The sequence below is a fragment of the Drosophila biarmipes genome, chromosome X (genome assembly GCF_025231255.1).
Source record: "Drosophila biarmipes strain raj3 chromosome X, RU_DBia_V1.1, whole genome shotgun sequence".
Taxonomy (NCBI): Eukaryota; Metazoa; Arthropoda; class Insecta; order Diptera; family Drosophilidae; genus Drosophila; species Drosophila biarmipes.
In genome coordinates this window covers 7,316,072-7,338,886 of record NC_066611.1, presented here as the reverse complement: position 1 = coordinate 7,338,886, position 22,815 = coordinate 7,316,072, and the positions used below count along the sequence as shown (strand labels likewise).

At 37.5% G+C, this 22,815-nt stretch overlaps 3 protein-coding genes across 6 annotated transcripts; 2 read left to right on the top strand and 1 right to left on the bottom strand.

Annotated features, from left to right (window-relative positions):
- Positions 1 to 190: 190 nt before the first annotated feature.
- On the bottom strand, positions 191 to 10,331 carry LOC108036192 (1-acyl-sn-glycerol-3-phosphate acyltransferase alpha). 3 transcript variants are annotated; one of them, XM_017112186.3, is made up of 4 exons: positions 10,098 to 10,331; positions 7,621 to 8,080; positions 2,751 to 2,884; positions 191 to 2,557 (listed from the first exon to the last, which is right to left on the bottom strand). In XM_017112186.3, exons 2-4 carry the CDS (start codon positions 7,800 to 7,802, stop codon positions 1,875 to 1,877), a joined length of 999 nt encoding a protein of 332 aa, XP_016967675.1. In that variant the 5' UTR covers positions 7,803 to 8,080; positions 10,098 to 10,331; the 3' UTR covers positions 191 to 1,874. The 3 variants fall into 3 exon arrangements, with proteins under 3 accessions (XP_016967675.1, XP_016967683.1, XP_043948813.1); XM_017112194.3 differs by having other exon boundaries at positions 10,151 to 10,331; XM_044092878.2 differs by having other exon boundaries at positions 10,209 to 10,331.
- Positions 10,332 to 10,456: 125 nt separating this feature from the next.
- Positions 10,457 to 15,844, top strand: LOC108036389 (uncharacterized). 2 transcript variants are annotated; one of them, XM_017112499.3, is made up of 3 exons: positions 10,457 to 10,548; positions 12,636 to 12,971; positions 13,106 to 15,844. In XM_017112499.3, exon 3 carries the CDS (start codon positions 13,156 to 13,158, stop codon positions 15,589 to 15,591), a length of 2,436 nt encoding a protein of 811 aa, XP_016967988.1. In that variant the 5' UTR covers positions 10,457 to 10,548; positions 12,636 to 12,971; positions 13,106 to 13,155; the 3' UTR covers positions 15,592 to 15,844. The 2 variants fall into 2 exon arrangements, with proteins under 2 accessions (XP_016967988.1, XP_016967997.1); XM_017112508.3 differs by lacking the exon at positions 10,457 to 10,548 and having other exon boundaries at positions 12,676 to 12,971; positions 13,097 to 15,844.
- A 926-nt stretch (positions 15,845 to 16,770) lies between these two features.
- On the top strand, positions 16,771 to 21,944 carry LOC108036294 (bifunctional phosphoribosylaminoimidazole carboxylase/phosphoribosylaminoimidazole succinocarboxamide synthetase). The gene is made up of 5 exons (XM_017112308.3): positions 16,771 to 17,036; positions 17,953 to 18,156; positions 19,160 to 19,304; positions 20,689 to 20,801; positions 20,863 to 21,944. The coding sequence occupies exons 1-5, from the start codon at positions 17,006 to 17,008 to the stop codon at positions 21,663 to 21,665; spliced, it is 1,296 nt and encodes a 431-aa protein (XP_016967797.1). The 5' UTR covers positions 16,771 to 17,005; the 3' UTR covers positions 21,666 to 21,944.
- Positions 21,945 to 22,815: the final 871 nt, after the last annotated feature.

The following is a 22,815-nucleotide window of genomic DNA, read 5'->3' as shown; positions in this document are numbered from 1 at the left end:
TTTTTGAACCCTTAAAACTATTTTACTAGAATCATTACGTTTGATCTTAAAGATTATTAATATTTCTATTCCTCTGATAAGTTCACTTAGTGATACGAAAGGGGCATAGTCCACGGGGAAATCTCAACCTTCCAAAATGGGCCAGTCATGTAGGCAAACCAGAACCCGCCACAGAACAAACAATCATAAATATTTGAAAAAAAATATTTATTATACTTGTATTTAATTGTTTCCTCTGCCTTCGCCTTATCGCCTTTGATTTGTCTTTAAAGTAAACCGCATCGTATGTACAAAGTTAAGTTAACACTCTACCAGATAGATGGTATACAATTCACAATACACTTGAATACAATACATAAATAGGTGTTCGTTTCAAAGATACCTTAAACTCCTTAGATGTCATGAGGTGAGATACAAGATACAAGGTGAATCGAATCGAAATCGAAGGGGTTACAGTGTAATGCGGGCCCTAACCTAGTTAGGGAATGTCTAGTAAATAAAATACATGTGGTTTAAAAGAGTTTGGTTTACTGCTCGTCGAGAGGGGTCGATTGTAAAAATCAACCAGTTTTCGGCCTTCAAATGTAATGTCATTTTGCATTAATAGTTCATCCACAATTTAATTTAAATAGTATTTTATATTATAGGTTTTTGGTTTAAACATCTAACAATTACACAAGGCAACAGGAAGGAAAGCGAGTCGAATTGGCTTTGATTTCAACAAAAGTTCATTAACATTCTATTAATTTAATCAAAATCCTTTCGAGTTGGCCAAGTTCTCGATTTCCTGTTGCTTAGTGTAGGTTAAATTGCAAGTTTTTGGTTTTTTTCTATGGTTTTTTGGTATGTGTTGCCTAAGATGAAGATAAAGTCTGACAGTCGAGGGTCGCAATTTCGTTGTTGCCGCTCCTAATACTCATTTTGGTGCCTGAATTAGCCAAACTTTTTGGTTGTAAGTGTTTTCTGCGTGTGTAGCCGGAAACATTTCGTGTTCGAATACACTTTTCCTAAATACTTAGATAATACGAAAATATTATGTCAGTGCGGAAATCTACAAAATGATGCACATGTTAACTTGACAACAGAGTTTCCATAAACAAAGCTGAATCGAGTTTCAAAAAGTGTGTACAATGTATGAATTAATAGACCTATTTGGGCTTTGATCTTTTGTCATTTAAATATATCGTCGAAACTAGATTTAAAATAGAATTTTTTAAATATTTTTCAATTTCTTTGGTATTTGCAACTTTAACTTTTCCATATAACAAAGTTGTTAATACTTTATGTTTAAATAATCTTTACATTTTACATTAATTACATTTTTTAATTGAAATAAAACCAATTAGTACAAATACTGCTTAAGAATTTTAAGGAGTTACAAAGGGTTCTCAAAAAAAATAATTTTTTTGCGCAAAAAACCTTATGTAGCCCCTTAAGTTATAAATACTGCTGGACAATTTTAATACCCCTTTTAGAGTATAGGATATATATCTTACCGAATACTTTACTACTATACAAATTTGTATTAAATTGGGTTTTACAATAAAATAGGACGCGTTTTAAAACAGCTTAAGCTTTAAAATAAATAACAAAACTGTAGACATCGAATGGTAGTAACATAAATACTGTAGTTGCACGAAAATTGCAAAGGCTATAGAAGTTTTATAGGTATAAAAATCCCAAATAGGCCTATAACGCTGGCTATAAAGGATGAAGCAGCTGCAAATGCAGCCTTAATTTAAGGCTACTGCTGCACCGTTGACGACCAGCTCGACATGTCCACGTAATGGCGCTCTCCAGCTGCGCCCATGAGGTGTGTATTTTTCGGATATGAGTGGAGTGAGTGTGTGTGGATTAAATTGCTACACCATCGCCTAGAGTGTTTTGAGCAAGCTGGCCTTGGCAGCACCGGCTCCATAGGCCGCCGGCTGGCCGTAACCGGAACTGCTGCTGGCCACGGCTGCGGCGGCGGCCACCGCGGCATCCGCCACGGGAGTCGCAGCTGTTGCCGCCGAGCCCACAGATCCTGCCGAGGAAATGGGTAGGCCACCCTTCATCAGCGGCTTGTAACGCTGCAACGCCTCGGCTGAGGTCAGCTTGAACGTTTCACTCATCTGCGAGCGGACCCGCTCCATCAGCACATCGATGTCGTCCTTGGTCAGGCCCTCGGTGCTGACGGGCGGCAGTGTGGTGATCACAATGCGACCCGCATTCAGGATCTTCTTCTTGTCGTTGAGGAATGTACAGTAGGAGGAGAAGACCACCGGCAGGATGGGTATCTGCTGGTCGATGGCCATGTGAAAGGCGCCCTTCTTGAACGGATGCAGTTCGCCCGTGTTGCGACGCGTGCCCTCTGGGAAAACCCACAGCTTGATGCGCTGCTTCTTGATGCGCCGATTGACATCGTTCAGCGTTTCGCGCGCCTTCTCGCCGCGCACCCGGTCGATGAAGATCAGGCCGGCCAGCCAGGCGGCCAGGCCGAAGGGCCAGGCGTAGAAGAGCTCCCGCTTGGCCACCACCGTGCACTTGTTCATCACATGCCAGATGTTGAACATGCCTGCGAATGCAAGGATAAAGATACAATCAGTTTCGGATATTAAAATAGCATTAAAGAAAGTGGAATCTTTGGTATATTACACATAAATAATCTACATTTTAGCATTATACTTTGACTTTTGATTTGATTTGTCAAAAGATGTTTCATTAAAGGATGACTTATAATTTCACTTTTGCATAGCCTAGAAGCTTACCCAGCACATCCAGCGAGCTCTGATGGTTGGCCACTATGATGCAGGCCTGGTCCTTGGCCAAGTGCTCCTTGCCACGCAGCTCCCAGCGCAGGCCGATCAACGTGGAAACCCGGTGGCACCAGGTGCTCGCCCATCTGCCAAAAAAAAAGAGTTCAAAAAATGTATCAGAATATTAAGATAAGATAATATTAAAACATCAGTAATTTAAAAAAATATCTTAAATTATCCTGAAAAAATAAAGAAGGAAAATATTCAATATGAAAACATTCTGTGAAAACATTTTACAACCTTCTGAGAAGTCTTGTGCTTCTAGGTCTACAGAAGGAGTTAAAAAAGAGGTGTACATACGCCTTTAAAATAGTCATAGAAAATCTACTTTTAATATATTAATTCTACACTATTAGGTATTGTTTTGGCGTCAATAAGACTAACATTAATCGAACACCTTTCAAAGTTTTATATTAAAATTAATTTGTACTTAATATATTAATGAAAGTGTTAAGTAGACCTTCGTTTTTTTTAGTAGGTCTTAAATCTATACTTAAATTTGTTTTTTATTTATTTTTAACACATAACGTTTTAAATCTTAATTTTCTGTTTTTAATCCTAAGATTATCAACGGCTTGTATTATATTCTTTTTAATAAGAAAAGTACTTTAACCATTTAACAACTTTCTATAAATCTGGCAAGAAAAAGGTATATAAAATCTTGTGAAACCCATTTTAAATGCAGGTATACATGTATTATTAATTAGGAAACACAGTGGATTTATTATACGACCTTTTATAAGTCCAAAATGGTGATGAGATCATTGGGAATTTAGATATTCAGTTATTGTTGATTAAGTAAAAATACTATTCATAACAATCTATTATTATATGCCGTGAAATATTAAATATGGAAACAATCTATCAAACCATTTAACGACCTCCTGTCGTAAGTCTGTCACCAAAAAAGGTCTATAAAAACATCCGACAACCCTTACTTATCCAGATATTCCACGTTACGTCACCCACTATTTAAAAAGCCATTAAACATTTCCCACACCAAATTACAGGTCGCTAATGAATTGAACCCTAAAACAGAGCCAATTGTGAATCCAATATCATTTCGTCAGGCTGACAGCCCACGAGGCGTAGCTCTGATTTCTCGGTGATACCCATCCGTCCGTCTATTTATCCAACCAACTAATCGGCAAAGTCATGACGCGTAATTACAGTTCGGGAACCACGTTAAAATTATACCCCCGAGAGCAGCGAGTGTTCACTGGGAATTCTGGTTTAATTCGCACCTCTGACAGCGGATCGATAAACTGCATTAAATAGTTAGAGGGGCATAATTGATTCAGCTGAGCGGTATACACATGTGCGACTACTAGACTAGTAGTGGCCCACCCTCTGCCCAGATATCAAATATGCATTGTTGTCTAATGCAAATGGTTATTTGAGGCGAGGAAAATCGTTGAGGTGGCTGGAAAAACTACTGGCAAGTGCAGTAACCACAAACCGAAAAGAAAAAAAAAACCGCATTGGGGACAAAGAAATCGGTTCGTTCGCTCTGGGTTTTCCATTAGCGTGCAACAGCTCCCCGGCTCCCCAGTTGCCTTTGCCCGTGGCCCGGGCACATTGTACATGAATCCAGCTGGAAACTCAAGCACCCAACAACCCAATTCAATTCCCCTCGAAAAGTTCGTCCTTGGCCTGACACCTGGGCGATATGGCCGCAGTTAAAATTACAAACACAAATTACTGGGCACGACAATCACGTGCGTGCAACGTTGAGACTATACCATACCCATTACCCTTACTTTATTATACCTATACCCTAAACAGTTTATTGTATTCGTCGAAAAGTATAAAACTGGAAGCCCTATAAATAATCTCTACTAAAATCAGTAGAGAAGTAGATCTGGGCATGTCCGTTCGCCTGTCCGTATGACTGTCCGTCCGTAAGAACGCTGAGCTAAAAATTTGGGCTGAGGCATGCAGATTCTAGAGATTCTTGCGCAGCGAAAATTTATCTCAGGAGGGTGCCACGCCCTCTCTAACGCCCATAATGCAAATTTCAGTCTAGAGCTCACATTCATAAAGATTTTGTTTCAGTACTTAACTATATTCCTATAATCATACCAATCGCAATATCAGTTATTAACTAAACAGTAAAAAAGGCCTTTAATTGTCAGTAGCACAACTAACATTCTCTAGGTTGCGCTGTCCGCTAGATGCCGCTTCAAAAGAATATCCCTTGAATTTTATATTTAAATTGGTAAGCTGAGTAAGAGGTATCTAATAGTCGAGGGTCTTCATCACAACGTACTCTCTTGTTGATTCTTCCAACAATATTTATATTAATTCTCGCGAGTTCTGATTTAATTGTTTATAATTCCCAAGTGAGTAGATTCACTGGGATATCAGAATCAAACGGGGAAACTCCATGGGTCACAAGAGTGCCATAAAAACCTTATCGCGCCTGGCAAAGTGGTAAGAAAATCGTCACAAACTCAATTTCCGATACCGGAATTGGTAACAAAAACATCATAAACTTTAATTTGTCCGACCAATAAATCTATATCTTTGAAATAATAAAAACGGCTCTCACAGTTAATGGAAAAAGCGTATTATTCCCGAGAATCATAAAAACTCAGACGATTTTATGGAGGTTTGGAAGTTAGACTTTGAACATAGATTAATCTTAAATTTTATCTCAAATTAGATAAAAATACTTTGAAATTTTAGAGGGGTTACATATAAGCAAATATAAGAAACTACAGGTTTCCTATTTTTTGTATCTTGTATTTTAATTAAATTTATTATATTTGAAAAAAACCGAAAGTGTATTTAAAGTTCATTTTTATGATAATTAAATAAATTGATTCATTTTTAAAGTAAATTGCAATATAATATATCAAATATTTATATACATTTAAAAAGTGATACCAAAAGATATTATATTATATTATTATTATGATGTTTTATAACAGATGATAATGATATTATGATATTTTTAAATATATAAATTCAGTTGGTACAAAAAATTGTATATCGTTTAAAAAAATAAATAAATTGCAATATAATTATAAAGATAGGTATAAAATTTAAAAGTGATATTAGAGGATGTTATGATATTATTAGATATCAGATATATTGATATTGTACATATAAGGTACTATGATATTATTATGTATCAGATCTATGACATTTTTAGAGATATTAAATTGACTGGTAAAAATCCAACTTCTTTTTTATTAAAAAAAAAAACATATACCCTTTTTTTAGAGTGCACAATGTACCGTAAATATTCTAAAAAGGGGGCCCAGCTTTTCGGACAATCTGGGGCCTTGACGGACAGTTGGCCAGGAGTGCACTGCGGACACCTGCAGTCGAGTCACTCCCCCGCAGTTGGGGCTTTGTTAATATTGATGGCCAATTAAAATTGAATGTGTCATTGACGCAGTCGCCTTGGGAGCTCGGGGGAGCCCCTCCTTGAGGACAGGTGACTCGAAAACCCAGTCGTCATCGCGGTCCTCGATGGCAAGGCACATTAGATTGATTCGAAACTAAGCTGGTGGTACTGTAATTACTCTATCCGGCTGTCAGGCGAATGCAATGCCTTGTCTGCCATTAATTTTAGGGTCCTGTTCGATTACCCACAGTAATTTAACAGGGCATGAAGGATGACGATTAGGCAAATTGTTTCATTAAGTGGATAGATTTGCATAGGAAATGGGTGTGTGGTATTTATCGTATAAAGAAAAGCCTAATTTGTGGAAAAAACGAATAGTCCACGTTCTATAAAAACGAATTTTAAGACTACAAATGCTTTTAATTAAATTAAATTATTAAAAAAACTTGGTCACAAGGCTTTAAACAAAATAAACCATAAAATTTTTGGTACAAAGTTGAATGAGTTTTGGAAATATATTGCCTTAGGTTAAAAGCGCAAGCTTGAAAAAGTATATCATTTGCAGGCACTTAACTTAATATCACCTAAGGTTGGGTTCACAATTATTATTATTACTTTGAATGCATTTGATTTGTTGAACAAAATAGCAGCTTTTAAGTAATAAAGTTAACTTTGTAAAGCTTAAACTCAGAAACGCACAACTAGTTGGGTAATAATATGAAAGTCTGAAAGGTACGACATAAGCTTTATGGCAAGCACATTAAGAAGTATTTTTTCTGGCACTTTGTTAACTATTTATAATATTTCTACATTGTTTTTTTCCTAATATTTGTCGTATTTTGTACTCTAGGCTAATAAGTTAGCTCATATTTACAATCATACACTTGAGATCTCTATTGACACAGTTGTATTTACTAGAATAACTTACTAAGGGGTTCTTTTTGCTAAAATTACCATGATATAACATAATATTTTTTCAGTAGATGTGGCTATAACTATTATTGGAACTATATAGATGGAACCAAAAATTAGTTAACATTTATTTTAAAAACTAAAATTACTGTTTTGTTAAAAGATCAATCCTAACTATATCATATATGAACTAAATACATTTAACATCATTTTTTGAGATGAAATAATCTATATTTTGTACTTATTGATGGAAAAAGATCAATCCTAACTATATAACTATAACTATATGAACTAAATACATGTAACATCATTTTTATGAGATGAAATAATCTATATTTTGTACTTAACGAAGGAACCATACTTTAGGTTATATAAGTAAAATATAAAATTAGGGGTTTGTTAAAAAATCAGTCCTAACTATATTCTATCTTATATAGATATAAAGCAAGACCACATTTTTTATAGATGTGTTAACCTCTGTTTTTAAAGGTTTAAAGACCAATTTTTAGGGATAAACCCAGATCTATCCTATATCTTATATCTTGGGCTACTCACAACAGATTCCGGACATCGCAGGGTCTGGTGAGAAAGGCCGGTATGAGGACGATCGAGTTGAACGAGACGATGCCGTAGTACATCATGAACTTGAAGTAGTAGCGGAATATGTGATTGGTCTCGTAGAGGAATGGCAGCATCAGCAGCAGGAAAAGTCCCAGCAGCTCGAAAAACGAACTCATTGTGATCCCGAGATTGCGATGGTGCCGACTTGTTTCTGTCCCTTTGATTATGCTAGCGATTCAGTTTAGTGGTTCCGATTCAGATCTGGATCGAGCTGGACTCAATCTGCAGACCCTTCCTCCCCTTCGTTCCGCTCGCTCCGCGCCACTCCACGCGTTTTCCTCCCCTATATCGTATCTTTGGGTTCCCCGGGCTCTGGCTTTCCTCTGGTTAAGGCAGATTGCAGTCTTTTAGGTGTGAATTGTGTGTGGGTATGTCGCTTGTTCCTGTCGTTGTGCTGCAAATAGGGAAGAAATATTGATCAATTATACTGGAGTACAGTCACTTGGATCGCTCATTTCGATGGGAATTTATAAGTTAAGAAAAGATATTATATTTTAAGAGCGCGTGAAATATAATATACAGATGGAACAGATTGAGTTTGACAATTAAAAAGGGTTAAAAATATGTCTTTATACATTTATTATTATTATATATTTGAATGGAAGAAATATAGATACAGTATCTTAGAACTTTTATTTAAAGGAGATTTCGGAATTAAAAATAGAACCCCTCATTTTATTTATTGCATTTTACTGCGTAATGTACAATTTTAAGATTGATAGCTCAAATATATATATATATATAGGTTCTGATATAAAATTTTATTAAACAATTTTTTTTATATTCTAAGTGTTTTAAAAGTCATTTATAGATATTTGCTCATGACCAAAATTCCCAATATTTAAATTGTATCTAAAAGTCGGGACCATCCTAAAGATTCTTTTGATACTATACGAATAAAATCCTTCATTTTAACTGCCAAAATTTTGCCTAGGTATTAAAGGGTTAATTTATACAGTTTTACAAGCACCTCTTCCGTATTATGGCTGAAGTTAATAAAGTGATAAGTGGCGATAAAGAGGGGCAAAAGGGAGATCGGGCGATTGGAGTATGTTGCACTTGCACGCCATTCCCCCATTCCTTCTACTTCCTTTATTGCTCTTTCTTTTATGAAAGCATTTACATGACAATTATGGGAATGCAACGAACCACAACATTTAGTGAACACACATTTGCAGTAAAAATAATAGTAACACATAGGTAATAGTAAGGAAAAAAATTCAAAAATCTCCACTTTTTTAACCTTTTTTTTTACCTATTTAAAAAAGTTATTATTCAATTAAATTAAGTTAATATTAAAAAGAAGTTTTTAATAAATTAAATGAATTATTTTTTAGAGTTAAACAATTTTTTGGTTTTTTTTTAAATCTCAATCTTTAACCTTTTTTTACTTATTAAAAAAAAGGTGTTATTAAATTAAACTAAAATGTTTATTTTTTCAGTAAGTAACCTATTTTTACCTATTAAAAAAAGGTTTTTATTAAATGACACTAAAATTTTTATTTTTTAAAATTTGCCCATAGTTTCCTTCCAATTTTTTTACCTTCTTAAAAATGGTAAATAGAGCTAGTATCTTGACCGCAACTGTATGTACAGCAGCCCAGAAGAGAGAGAAAAAATCAATTTAAATTTGCGCCCAGCGGCGAAAAACGAAACAAAACAAAGGGGAAAAACACGAAGAAAGGGAATTTGGCATTCCATATGGGTTTTCTTGTATGGGTTTCATAGATACTTTGCTGTGCGATACCATCAATTGATCAGCTATTGAATTTCGATTTGAATGCTGCAGTCGGGCGGCTAAATAAATTATTTGTTATGCGGGAAATTGTCATATCTACGTGCCCATCTTCTTGATTTAGTTTTCTCTATCTATTCGGATTAACAGTCTTAACCCTGCAATCACAATTGGTTTTAGAAAATATAAATTAACGAGCTTTTCCTTTTCTAACAAATTTAAAATATAATAATAATAAAATTTTACTAAAATTGCTTATATGAAAAGTATGATAAAATGGGGTATACTTAGTGTAAAATATTTAAGAAATGAAAGAATGGATAGGTATTTAAGGAATTATTAAATAGTTTCCTTTCCACAGAAAATCAAACTTATTGGCAAATGGGCAACATATGGGACACTGCAGCGTGGGTCCAACTAGGGTTAATACTCTTGTTTTTTTTACATCTGGCACAAAACAAAATAAGCAAAAACAAGAACGGTAATAGAGGGTTGCGCGGAGAGAGCGGGCCAGAGAGAAAGAGAGCGTGTGGCAGACACGCCAAGGATAATAGCAAAGTAAAAAAAAGAAATGCACACACACACACGAAATTAACATAAATAAATACAATTTTCCTTCGCCTCTTTTGTTGTGGGCACGTCTTTACAATTAAATTAAACAATTTTAATATCATACAATTGGCGGCAGCGAGGAATTCACTGGCACACAAACAGCGACCAAAAGCTCACTTTTCTTCGTTTTTTTTCTGCTGTTGTCGTTGTTGTAGATTTTAATAAAAGGTATTACGTTTCTGTTATTTCTTTTAAACTTTTCCGTTTTTTGCTGCTTTTTGTTGTTGCGGCGACGACACAACGCCGACGTCGACGGCGACGTTTGGCGAGAATTTCCGTTACCGGCGTTCGCGCGACTTTGGGGGCAACTGAGCATATGGACGGGGCTAATCGATAGGCCGTGCGCAGGACTATCGATAGTCGGCGGGTTCGTGTCCGCAATGCGGGGGCACCCCTATTGGTTGGTGTCCCTGCTGGTGGCAAGGTGACAAGGGGAATTCAACTGCGGAAAAATAATTGTATTAACACAATTCAAGTGAAAAAGCAACAAGTTTGTCTGTCACACAGCAAACAAGGTAAATATTTATAAACAAAAATAATAATTTAAAGAAATGTGAAAAAAATAGACTAATATGAAAACAAACAACAACAAATAATAAGTTAAATTAAAATAAAAAAATAAACGTATACAAATTATATTATTATTATTATTATTATAAATATGTATACAATAACTACAAAATTATATATTTTTTTAAATTTATACATGCAATTTTTTATAGAAAAAGTACTTATTTTTAAAATCAAATAGAATTTTTTCGTATTAAATATTTGCTTTTCTGTCGCATTGAAATATTTAATTTTAAGACCAAATATAAATTTCTCTGTGCCTAATTTAATTTCTGACGTATTCTATTAAAATTGTAAAACGTTAAAATAAATAATTTACACTGCAAGAAATAATAACAACGTATGCCTATAAAATCTTGTCTGTGTTAAATAAAATCGAAAGAGAACAAATTTGAAAAAATTGAATATAAATAAGATGGGCAAAAACGTTTTAAAATGTCTAAGCCCAGTTGTTAGGCTTCACATATTTTAAAACTATGTTGCTTATCTTATAAATTTATATTTTTTAAATGATATATTAAAATAATAATATTTAGTATTATTTTCTCAAATTTGTTAGACAGTTTTTTTATTTTTTAAGTAGGTAAAACGAAAAATAAACGTTTCAAAAATTAAAATAACATACATTTTAAAGGTTTAAATTCTGTTTTTTAGATTAAAGTAAAAATTATATAAAAGAAAATTTAAACAAACTATAAAACAAAAATTTATAAATTATTTCTTCCAAAAATGTTAAAAAAAAGTGGTATATAATTTTTTGTTGCTTAGTTTACTATTTAATAGCAAACCTACCATAAAAAAGTTAATTGCAAATACTTTCTTGTTGGAAAAGTAACAATTTTGTTGATAAAATTGTTAATTTTTTACATTGGGATCAAAATTATTATATTAGTCACTTTTACCCAACATTTTTTTGTGTGTGCAAAAATTACACCTTTAAGTTACTGCTGTTTAATACACAAGCTAAAATGTAAAAACAGTGCCATGATTCTCTCGGTGATTTCCTCTTCCTGGGAGCCAAGGAAGCAGAACAAACCCGAAATACTTGGCAAACTGGCTGACAGCCCAGCGAGATATGATTTAGAGGCGATTTTGCACTTGGCAACCGATGCGATTGCGAAATCCCGTCGCCCTTTGACCTGCGGAAAACGTGTGTGGGGCGGCGTTTTATTTTTATAAAGACAGTCTTGAAACAAAGCAAAAACAAAAATATTTTTGTTTACATTACGATTAAGTTATCTCTGAGCGATCCGTGTGGTGGGGCTGACGACTAGAAAGTCGGACAGGTGGACGAGTGGACGGCTGATGGACGCAAAACAATAATAAGTAATTGCAAATGTAGGAAATATTTCGAAGGCACAGTTTCCGGCAGACACTCTTATTTATTTCAAGTAAAAAAAAAACTTGAGGGATTGAACTTGCACCTTTGCCTTGTCAAGTACGTTACAAATAAATTTATTTAAATAAATTAAAAATTAAACTAATAGGTAATTTACATACATTAGTACAACAAAAACTGTTAAATTTGTTTAGTTTTGGAAAGAAAACTAAGTTTATTTAAAAGGTAGTAAAATAATATTATCTCTCCACAAAAATAAACATTATTTGAAAGACTAGTATGATTTAATGTGTTCTTAGTCCAAAATAACATACTTTTTACATTTTTCCACAAGAGGAGTACAAAATTAGCCAAAATAAAAAGAAAACACTTTACAATAAGTTTAAAGTCAGTCAATTTTGCAAAGGAAAAGCAATCAAATCTTACAAAACTGTTATTTTTAGACCTGATTATAAGAAAATTCAAAACTAACGACTTCCAAAAAAGAAAAGGAAACCTTTTTTGGTGGTAAAGAGAGGGAAAATAGAAGAAAAATGTACCTCTTCATTGCAAATTCCATTCTTAGAACCTTTCGAAATCAGTCAATTTTCCCAGAGAAAAGCAACAAAATCTTAAAAAACTGTTATTTTCAGAGCCTGACTATAAGTAAACTCAAACCCAACGATTTAAAAAATTATAAACATTTTCTTGAAGGTAAAAACATGGAAAATAGAAGAAAAACGTAAGAGAAATGTGCAGACTGTACCTTTCGAATGCAAATTCGAATTCCTTTACCTATCGAAACCCACTGAAGCCATTTGGAAAACGGCCTATCGATATGTTTCGTAAGATACCCTAAAAAAGCCGCGGACTGCAGTGTTTACGATTCACCCAAAACTATCGATATGCCCGGATATACGATAGTTGCTCGCACAGATGTTTTGGATGCAGCACTTTGAAAGTGGGACGCCGTTTATAAAACGTCTGCAGCGAGGAAAACCCAACTATTTGGCGGGCCAGGAGTCGGGGAAACCGCAATCGCCGCTGGAGGTAAGTGACCCAGGGGAGTGTGTAGAGAGATCGCCAAAATTCCATTTGGCCAGTGTTCAAAAACTTTTGCCCCAAAACCCCGTAAAAAAACCCCTAGCAGCCCGGGACATTTCAATCGATTCCAGAAATTTCAGATTCCATTGCGGAGCAGTATGATCCCTTGGCCGCAATAACCGCAGAGGCTATGGAAATGGATCGAATCCTGAAGCGGCGACGTCCCCTGTCGCCCATTGATTTGTTCGGCACGCCCGAGCAGGAGGCCAAGATCCCGGCCATCAAGGCGGTGCGTCGGATCGCCCTCAACGACTACATCATCATATCGCGGCAGTTGCTGATCAATCGAGCTGGCCGCGATGCGGACAGGCGCAGTGCCCGCATGCTGGTGATCCTGGAGAGCCTGAAGCAGTACGTCATCACCTTCACGCTGCCCAGCTCGTCGTGCACGGTGCAGGATCTGCTGCGCGAGACGGGCGTCCAGTTCGACGAGGGGACCACCATCGATGCCATGGAGAAGTACGAGGGCACCTTCCATGTGGTGGTCTGTGTGGGCTTCATCATGACCGAGGCCGCCGGCGAGTTGGTCAAGAACACCGAGAAGGTGTACAACGAAATCAGGCATCAGGCAAAGAAGTCAGCCGCAGGGGCTGCTGAAGCCACCCAGATCCCGGTTGCCACTGATCTCAGGGGCGGTCCAGCTGCTCCGGAGGACATCAATGGCAACCAGCAGGCTGCCGAGGCTCCCAGGAGCAGCAAGAAGCGCAGGCAGCGCTCCTCAAGTGGCAATGCAGCCTCGCCCGGTGGTTCCGAGGCTCGCAAGCCCAAGAAGCACAAGAAAAGGCGTTCTTCAAGTGGCAAATCAAGAGATGGCCATAGTCACCAGTCTACTGAGGCAAAGCGACTCCAAGAGGCGGAGGCCGAAGCTGGCAAAAGCAGGAAGCACAAGAAGCATAAGAAGCACAGGTCCAGGTCCAGCACAGGCGAGAAACCAGCTGCTCCAAAGGAGAACCAAGCTTCCCAGATCATGCAGTCGGAGAAAACCAAAGAAGGCTGCTCTACGAGTGGAAATTCGCATACTTCTAGGGACAAACATGGCTCGCAGTTGGAGAAGACCAGAGAAGGCTGCTCCACAGTTGGTTTCCAGCCGGAGAAATCCAAGCAAAGCAGCTATACAGAGGGAAGTTGCCATACGCCAGGGGACAAACTTGGTTCCCAGCTCATTCAGTCGGAGAAACCCAAGGAAGGCAAGTATGTGGATGAAAAGCCCCATGCTTCAAGGGACACCCTTGGCAGCCAGTCGCAGAAAGCCAAAGAAAGCAGCTCCGTGGATGGAAAACCCTTTAGCTTTGGTTTTCCGATAACTCAGCCGCGTAACTCCAAGAGAAGCAGCTCTCTAGACGAAAGCTCCCATACGCCAAAGGAAAAATTTGTGACCCACAGGCTGCAACTCCTGAAGCAATCTCTGGAGGAGGCGCCAAGTTGCAGCCTATTCGCCAGCTTCTCTGCTCACAGATTGAACGACTCAAAGGCACGTTCGTCTGCCCAATCCTGGCTAGCTGACAGTACCGCCAGTGAACCACCGAAAACGCCGGCAGAGAAGGCTGAGCTAAGCCGCCTGCGCAGGAATCGCAACTGGAATCTGAGCAGGGACTTTGATGACGATGACACTGTGGTGCTGCTGAGCAGCAGCGAGGATGAGGAGACCAGTGCCGCGGAGGGGCAAACGGAGGAGGGCGAGCGGGCCGCCGAAAGTCGCCTGTCCACCGATGAGAATCTCACCCTGCTTATGTATCCGCCCACGGGAACCGGGGCCCTGAGCATCGGCATGAAGGACTACATGTGCCTCAGTCGCGGCAGCTATCTCAACGACATCATCATCGACTTCTATCTGTGCTGGCTGAAGAACAATGTCATCCCGGAGGGCCAGCGCGAAAGGACGCACATCTTTAGCACATTCTTCCACAAGCGATTGACCACAATTACGCGTCCCATCAATGCCAAGCAGACGGCGGCCCAGAAGCGGCACGAGAGGGTCCAGAAATGGACCAGAACAGTGGACATATTCAATAAGGACTTCATAATCATACCATTCAACGAGCAGGCCCATTGGATTCTGGCCATTATATGCTTTCCCGGTCTCAGCGGACCGGTGGCCTATGAGGAGGGAGCTGGGATGCAGGACGATGGGCCCATAAAACAACCTGTGATCCTCATTTTCGACTCCTTGGCGCTCACCATCCGTCATCGGGTGATTGCCATACTGCGGGATTATCTGACCTGCGAGTACCGCGCCAAGAATCCCAATGGTCAGGCGCACGTCTTCAACAAGGACAACATGCCCGGTCATCGGGTCGAGGTGCCGCAGCAGAAGAATCTCACGGATTGTGGCCTGTATGTGCTGCAGTATGTGGAGCAGTTCTTCACCAAACCCATCAGAGACTATAGGCTACCGATCACTGAGCTCACCGAGTGGTTTGACCTGCTCACGGTGACCAAGAAACGCGAGGACATCGCAAATCTCATACAGAAACTGATGGACGAGGGCAGCCAGCAGCAGCAGCAGCAGCGCAAGATTCTGCCTGTCCTGGAGTTTCCCACGCTGAATGGCGAATTGGTCGAGTAGGATTGCAGACACTACTCCGATCCATGGGAAAAGAAAAGCTACACACACAAGCCCACCTTATAAAGGGGTGTTTTTTCAAGAAGACTTTAGGACAACACCCAAAAATTATTCGCAAAACCTACCCAGGCAACTTTCAAAGTTCGAAGGCAAATACCCAGCAGCATTATACACTACATTACTTACACTTTACAAAAGGATGCACAAGGACCAAAACACTAAGCAACTGAAATAAACACACACAACACATGGAAAAGTCATTTTTGCCAAGTGATTATTGTTGCTCTGCAAAGGGAAAATACTTTGAGAAGGTTCTTTAGTCGAACAGATCCTCTAAACGACGCAGAAATTCATTTCTAAGGATTTCAAGTGAAAAACCCAAGTCCACTGAAAATATAATGTATTTGGGGTCACCAAAATGTGAAATTGTACGCTGATACTCACCAAACAGGAAGAAAAAGGTTGACAATACCATAAGAAAACTTCCAGATGAAAGAATTGGGTCACCAAGATGTTGTAGAAGCCTCCAGGGTGAATAATTGGATCACCAATCGAAGAAAAAAGGTCACCAAGAACATAAAAGCGAATATAAACTCAAGTTTATCACCATGAATTGAAAAAAGGTCACTAACAGAGAGAACAGATCTCATCAAGAGGATAAATAAGTTTCCAGATGCAGGAGGACTTACAATCATCCAGGACAGAGAATTGGGTCACCAAGGCGATGCAGAATCATGCAGGAAAAAGCAAATCGGTCACCAAGAGGCTGTAAAAGCATATAGAAAAAGGAATTGGGTCACCAATAGAAGGAAAAAGGTTCACCAAGACCAAAAAACGGCTAAAAAGAAATGTCACCATCAGGTGACTAGTCACCAGCTGGAAAAAAAGGGCTGCCAAGCACAGAAAAACGGGTAAAAAGTGAAGGCTAGTCACCAGACCTACGAAGTGTCAGATGCTTGAGGCAAAAAATATAGCTTTACAGTATACCAAAAATGAATCCTTAGATAAGCCAGCAACTCGGAAATCGCAGGGTATTACAGATCAGCATTATAGACGCGTTTCCAAGCCCGCACACACGCACGCACACACACGGGCCCACGCTCGCACGATCTCTGTGTATGGGTGGGGGTTTCGGCGATAAGAAAACCGAGCCATAAAGTCGCGCCGGCGATTCTGCTGGCGCTCAGTTGCTGTGGAGCGATTCTTCGACGCAGACGAACGGCGGAGTTTACGGAACGTCCGAGGAACAACACATAAAAGCAGAAAAGCTGAAAAGCAGCGGAGAGGGGCGAAAGCAAAAGCAAGAGCAAAGCACAAGCGAACAGCGAGCACAAAGCAGAGCGCGCAACACGTGAAACAGCAGCCGTCAATTGGGTTTAATTTCGATTCCGAAAGGCGATTCTGAGGGCTAGACGAGATGTCCACCGCAGCCACCACGACCACATCGAGTAAGTCATCCAGATCTCGGGTTGCCCCCTGCAAAAGCAGGCCCCAGAGCCGAGTAAGCAGCTCCAGAATATCAGATTCACACCGTCCTGCGGTTCTGCGAACGTAAATATTATCAGAACTTAGGGAAAAATACCTCAGGGGAGTGAAACAACTCCTATATATCCCTAAATTTATAGTTCTTAGGGATTGCTAGGGATTTGAGACTCATAAACAGGGATAAAGTCTTTAAGAGAGAGGTAGAACATTTAGTTATTATTCGTAATATTCTTATCAATTTTATTAAAGACCTAAACAAGAAAAAATATATTGATTTTTGATCTTGGAACTTCACAAATAACAAAAATCTCAGTACTACTTTTCAAGTAGATTAAAATAGTTCCATACGAAAACTACATTTTTTAATATAAATAAAAAGAAAAGAAAAAAAAATCCCAGGATTTTTTAAATAAAAATTATAATCAACCAGATCAAAAATGAAAAAATATTATCCCAATACTTTTGAAATAAATGCCTCAAAAAACGCTTACTTTCAGATTCTTTTTCATGAGTTAATCAGTGAATTTCAATGTTTTAGTAAGCGGTGACAATAGTATATCCTCCATCTGTTTTAAAATTTAAAATAGTGCAAAAAATAATAGATCTTCTGTTAGTGTGTTCATTAAATATACCTTTTTAAATGTATTAATTAATTACTAATAATATTTACCGCTTGTCCAATTTAAATTTATTGAAAACAACATGAACAATCTAATATGGTGCTAATCTGATTTTGCAGAGCTGTTTATTGACCCGTATTCAGCAGTTTTGTAAACAAGACAGCTTTTTCGCTTGCCAAACTCAAGATTATAATTGTGTTTATGCTTTTTACCGCCTAATATATGCTCTGAACTGAAAGTGTATTTGAAATTTCCACAGTTGAGGGCTACAAGCTCGGAAAGGTCATCATCGAGGGCAAGACCAAGCAGGTGTACGACCTGCCCGAGCAGCCGGGCCTGTGCCTGCTCCTCAGCAAGGATCGCATCACCGCCGGCGATGGTGTCAAGGCCCACGACCTGGCGGGCAAGGCGGAGATCTCCAACACCACCAACGGACAGGTCTTCCGGTTGCTCAACGAGGCCGGTGAGTAAATTTCCAAGAAGTTCTTGGATCCACTGGGAAGTTTATCCATTAAAAAATGATTTTTTCAATCAGAAACGGCTAGTTTTTAGGTTTTTTTTTAATTTTAAATGTATAGTTAATAATTTTGATAACATCTATTTAACAAAGGAAAGGATCTCTTATAATTTTGCTTTAAAAAATAATGTCTTTTCAATAATTATTATTTAAATTTATACAAATATTTTTGAAAGTGATCGACCTTATCTAAAAGTTTACCTTTTAATTTAAGTAGTTAGTTTATTTTTCGATGGTACGGAAGGTATATATATTCATGTATAATCATTATATTATGTATATTATATCATGCATGTATACATACTTAAATAAATTATAATATTTTAATGGACTTATTAAATTAGAAGCATGTTTCTTAAAATATTTTCCAGAAATAGGTATATAAAGATTTTAAAATTATATTATGTATATGTAGATTCAAAGTATATATATATAATAATGATAATAATTTATACAAAGAGTTTACAAAATTATGGTATAGATTTAATATATAAATGAAAAATCGTTATCTTGATTTAATCAATTTTTATATAGAGCTTATGAAATTTTGTTCACATACACAAATTTTTTTAGAACAAAATATATGGCCATCTAATTTAATAAAACATATAACTACAAAATTTACAATAAACATATTTTTCCAATAAATATAATTTTTTTTTAGTACTCAAAATATATTATTTTAAACGTTTTAAAAGATAACTATGCTATTATTATTGTAATACTAAATACCTTTTGTAAAAAATATACTTTAAACTTTCCTTACAGATTATTATATATTAATTATTATAATACATTTGATATAATTACCAGTGCTATTATTATATAAATTATTATAACATATCTAATATATTTATTATTATTATTTTCATAACATTATAATGTTATTATTATTTTATCAACTTTATCAACTAACTATTTCCTTGAATACTTCTATGTTTCCCCCCAGGAATCCGCACCGCCTATGTGAAGCAGTGCGGCTCGAAGGCCTTCATCGCCCGCAAGTGCCAGATGATACCCATTGAGTGGGTGACCCGGCGCCTGGCCACCGGCTCGTTCCTCAAGCGCAATGTCGGCGTGCCCGAGGGCTACAGGTTGGTATAGCAACAGTGGGAGTACCTACGTCTCCGCCCGGGGTTATCACTCCATCCCATCCCATCGCAACCGATCCGATCTGATCCGATCCATTCGAAAACGAGCCGACTCGATCTCTGTTATCTGGGCGCGGTTGCGGTAAACAAGTTAAACTGCAATCGATGCACTGCGGCAGGGTCAACACTCGCTGATAAGCCCAGATAGCTATGTACATTTCCATGTTCACACACGGCTAAAGTCATCAAAATCGAATCGCGGGGTCCGTAATTCGAGCCGGATTTTCGTCATAGCGCAGCGTCCGTGTCATTAGATGCCATGCCAAGGCAACAGGCCTTTTTGTGGCTTTGATCCGCCTCCAGGGGGGTTTTCTATCCAGTGGCAGTGGGCTAGATTAAAAGCCACCTCAAATTAGACAGAATGCGTAGTGCTATGTTTCTTTTCTTTTCATGGAAATCAGGTTATTTTAATGAAACCTATAGCATAAGGTGTATCGCTCAAGTACTTATGATTTTATATATGCATTAAAAAACCATTTTTATCTGTGAACCCAGTTTTACATAATTATTTAGAAATAAATTAAAAAAGTTAGTCGAAAGTTAGGTAATTAAAGGCATCCTAATTGGAATTTTTTTTATTATTCGAAAAGTACCACATGTCTCTCAGTGTCTTTATCTTTTTAATTTTAAAATGAGTACACTTCATTAGCAATAATTCATTATTTTTTTTTGTTATTTATTTATTTTGTTTTTAAAATCTTATAGCGACTGCATTTTGATCGCTTTATATTTATTTTTACATTTTGGTGACCCTAAACAAAAATTTAATAATCCATATAAAAATATATGTTTTTATTAAACTTACCATTACAAATATAATAAACCATATAAAAATATAACTTTTTTCTATGAAAAAAAATATTACCTTTAAAAAAATTGAATAAATATTTTTTTAAATTAAATTTTTTAAAATACAAATAACAATAAATAAATTACCATTAAAAAGGTAAAAAACCTTATCAATAAATATATTTTATAAAAATTTAATAATAATGTTATTTATTATTATTTATTTGTTAAAATAATCACTGTTAAACATATAGAAAAATATATATTTTTATAAAAATGCTAGGGAAATAATAAATTATATTCTTTATTTATTATAAAAATGAGTATTCAAAGTTTAATAACCATTTAAAACAATATATTTTGATAAAAAATATTAAAGAAAGGCATAAATAACCTGCTTAAAGGATTTTAAAATACATTTCTTCATTTTAAAAAAATAAGTAGGCCATAAATATTTTAAAAGAATTAAGTTTTTGAATAGTAGAAAATCTAAAACTCGCCTAAAGTCAATAAATTCCAATCCAACTGCACTTTACAGATTCTCCCCGCCCAAACAGGAGACTTTCTTCAAGGACGATGCCAACCACGATCCCCAGTGGAGCGAGGAGCAGATTGTCTCCGCCAAGTTCGAGCTGAATGGCCTGGTGATTGGTGAGTCACGTCAATCCCTTTGTAAATATTCAACTAACACAGGAACTCTGCCCCCAAACAGGCCAGGATGAGGTGGACATAATGCGCCGGACCACCCTGCTGGTCTTCGAGATCCTCGAGCGGGCGTGGCAGACCAAGAACTGTGCCCTGATCGACATGAAGGTGGAGTTCGGCATCTGCGACGATGGCAACATAGTGCTGGCCGACATCATAGACTCGGACTCGTGGCGCCTGTGGCCGGCGGGCGACAAGCGGCTGATGGTGGACAAGCAGGTGTACCGCAACCTGGCCTCGGTGACGGCCAGCGACTTGGACACGGTCAAGCGGAACTTCATCTGGGTGGCCGAGCAATTGGCCGACATTGTGCCCAAGAAGGATCATCTGGTCGTCGTCCTCATGGGCAGTGCCTCGGACACTTCGCACAGCGAGAAGATAGCCACCAGCTGTCGATCCCTCGGCCTGAATGTGGAGCTCCGGGTGACTTCCGCCCACAAGGGACCCGAGGAGACGCTGCGCATTGTGCGCGAGTACGAGTCGGTGATGAGCAACCTCATCTTTGTGGCCGTCGCTGGCCGCTCCAATGGCCTGGGCCCCGTCGTCTCCGGCAGCACCAACTATCCGGTGATCAACTGCCCGCCCGTCAAGTCGGACAACATGCAGGTGGACGTGTGGTCCAGCCTGAACCTGCCATCGGGCCTGGGCTGTGCCACCGTCTTGTATCCCGAGGCAGCTGCCCTGCATGCGGCCACCATCTTGGGACTGGGCAACTTCATGGTCTGGTCCAAGTTGCGCGTCAAGGCGCTGAACAACTTCATCACCCTCAAGAAGGCCGACAAAGAGCTGCGCGGCGTCCGCAATGCTTAGTTGGGGCAGTGCTTATGGAGGGTCAACACTGGTGATCGCTTGAAGAAGTCACCAAGGGAGCCATAAATAATATGCCATCTGCAGTCAGCGATCATCTAGGGATCCTTGAAAGATCATCCGCAGATCCCGACGTTTGTTAATTCCTTTACTTTTTTTTTGTAACCAAACCTTTTTATTTTCGTAGTATTAAGAAAGCATGACTTGAACTAGTTGTATCCCATTCTCTGGATAAGGTAACTCGAAATACCTAATAATAAAAAAGAAATATACAATTTTAAATGACTCTCGAATTTTTATCTGAAGCATATTAAAAAGTCCATGGGAATATATTTGAAAAGTATAAAAAAAACACCAGGAATTTACTGTATAAAGAGTACTATATTCTTATAAATATTTTTGCATTTCCTTCTTTAAAAATGTGTTTTGGAACATATTTTATAATCTCTTGCAGGCTATCATAAAATCTTTCAATTAATACTTAAAACATTTTTTAAATTTGAAAAATATTGTATCTATGGATATTCTATTTAAACGATTTTCAACGGAACATTTATTCTTTATAAATACATGATTTTTTAAAAATTAGAAATTAGATTAGAAATTTTAAATATCATAAATTTAAATATCAAAATTTTAAATTGATTTTTAAATTTAATTACTCTCTTATAAACTTATTTCACTTTTTTATTATATCATTTTTTAAAACAGAATGCATTTTTTAGTTTTCTTGTTAAAGTGGCATACTTTTAGGCTGATTAGAGTTTAAATCCCTAATATGTTGGTTGCAATTGCGTTGCAGCACTTTTTTTTAGACGTGCACCAACGCACTCTATTCACAAAAAGGTCAAAGAAGAGCTTGCCACAATTAGTGCGCCGCGTGTACAGCTTATACAAAAATAGCTAAAATAAGTTACAAATAAATAAAAAAAAAAATGTTCCATACACACAGATACTTTACATAAAATGTATACATACATACTTTAAATTAAATGAATCTAGAGAAAGGGTCACACTCTTTCATTAAAATCGAGGTATAATTATGTATTTACATCACGCGAATTCTTCAGATTTTAATTGAGTGAATAGTTTGATAAGAAACTCACGCCACGCGAATTCTATAGGTTTTAATTAATAGTTTGGCAAGGAACTC

What these genes read in the sequence shown, in the direction of transcription:
- LOC108036192 (XM_017112186.3), bottom strand. Translation starts at nt 7,802, where the DNA reads ATGAGTTCGTTTTTCGAGCTGCTGGGACTTTTCCTGCTGCTGATGCTG. An exon ending in TGCGATGTCCGGAATCTGTT is followed by an intron (nt 2,885 to 7,620) that starts GTGAGTAGCCCA and finishes TTTTTTTGGCAG; the next exon opens with ATGGGCGAGCACCTGGTGCC. An exon ending in GAGCTCGCTGGATGTGCTGG is followed by an intron (nt 2,558 to 2,750) that starts GTAAGCTTCTAG and finishes TTGCATTCGCAG; the next exon opens with GCATGTTCAACATCTGGCAT.
- LOC108036389 (XM_017112499.3), top strand. Translation starts at nt 13,156, where the DNA reads ATGGAAATGGATCGAATCCTGAAGCGGCGACGTCCCCTGTCGCCCATT.
- LOC108036294 (XM_017112308.3), top strand. Translation starts at nt 17,006, where the DNA reads ATGTCCACCGCAGCCACCACGACCACATCGA. An exon ending in CCGGTTGCTCAACGAGGCCG is followed by an intron (nt 18,157 to 19,159) that starts GTGAGTAAATTT and finishes GTTTCCCCCCAG; the next exon opens with GAATCCGCACCGCCTATGTG. An exon ending in GCTGAATGGCCTGGTGATTG is followed by an intron (nt 20,802 to 20,862) that starts GTGAGTCACGTC and finishes GCCCCCAAACAG; the next exon opens with GCCAGGATGAGGTGGACATA.